The sequence below is a fragment of the Eimeria mitis genome, genomic scaffold (assembly GCF_000499745.2).
Source record: "Eimeria mitis Houghton genomic scaffold, Emh_scaff1049, whole genome shotgun sequence".
NCBI lineage: Eukaryota > Apicomplexa > Conoidasida > Eucoccidiorida > Eimeriidae > Eimeria > Eimeria mitis.
The window spans coordinates 13,806-14,254 of NW_013567293.1; the positions used below are offsets into that span (position 1 = coordinate 13,806).

The 449-nt window shown below is 47.0% G+C and overlaps 1 protein-coding gene across 1 annotated transcript in view; it reads left to right on the forward strand.

Moving 5' to 3' along the window:
- Window positions 1-21, forward strand: part of EMH_0028330 (uncharacterized protein) — a gene marked incomplete at both ends in the record, with an annotated part of 2,916 nt that extends 2,895 nt beyond the window's left edge. The window contains one exon of the mRNA XM_013494140.1: window positions 1-21. Coding sequence (XP_013349594.1) covers window positions 1-21 — 21 coding nt within the window.
- Between the last annotated feature and the right edge of the window lie 428 nt (window positions 22-449).

Consider the following 449-nt stretch of genomic DNA (forward strand, 5'->3'; position numbering starts at 1 on the left):
ATTTATGCAGTTTATGTGTAAAGTAATGAAATCAATATATTATAAAAAAGAAAAAAAAGAAAAAAAAGAAAAAAAAGAAAAAAAAGAAAAAAAAGAAAAAAATAAAAATATACAACTCACTCTAAATGATATATTTGCTGCATGCATTGTCGGCGGTTATTACAGATGCACCCGTCTCCAGAAACTTTCAAATTCTGCTGCTGCTGCAGCAGCAGCAGCAGCAGCAGCAGGAGGAGCAGCAGCAGGAGCAGCAGGAGGAGCAGCAGCAGAAGCAGCAGCAGCAGGAACAGCAGCAGGAGCAGCAGCAGCAGGAGCAGCAGCCCCCGGTTCCCCTGCTGCTGCTCTTTCAGCAGCAGCTACTCTTGCTCCTGCTGCATCTCCTCCTCCTCCTGCTCCTGCTCCTGCTCCTGCTGCTGCAGCAGCAGCAGCAGATGCAGCAGCAGCAGCAG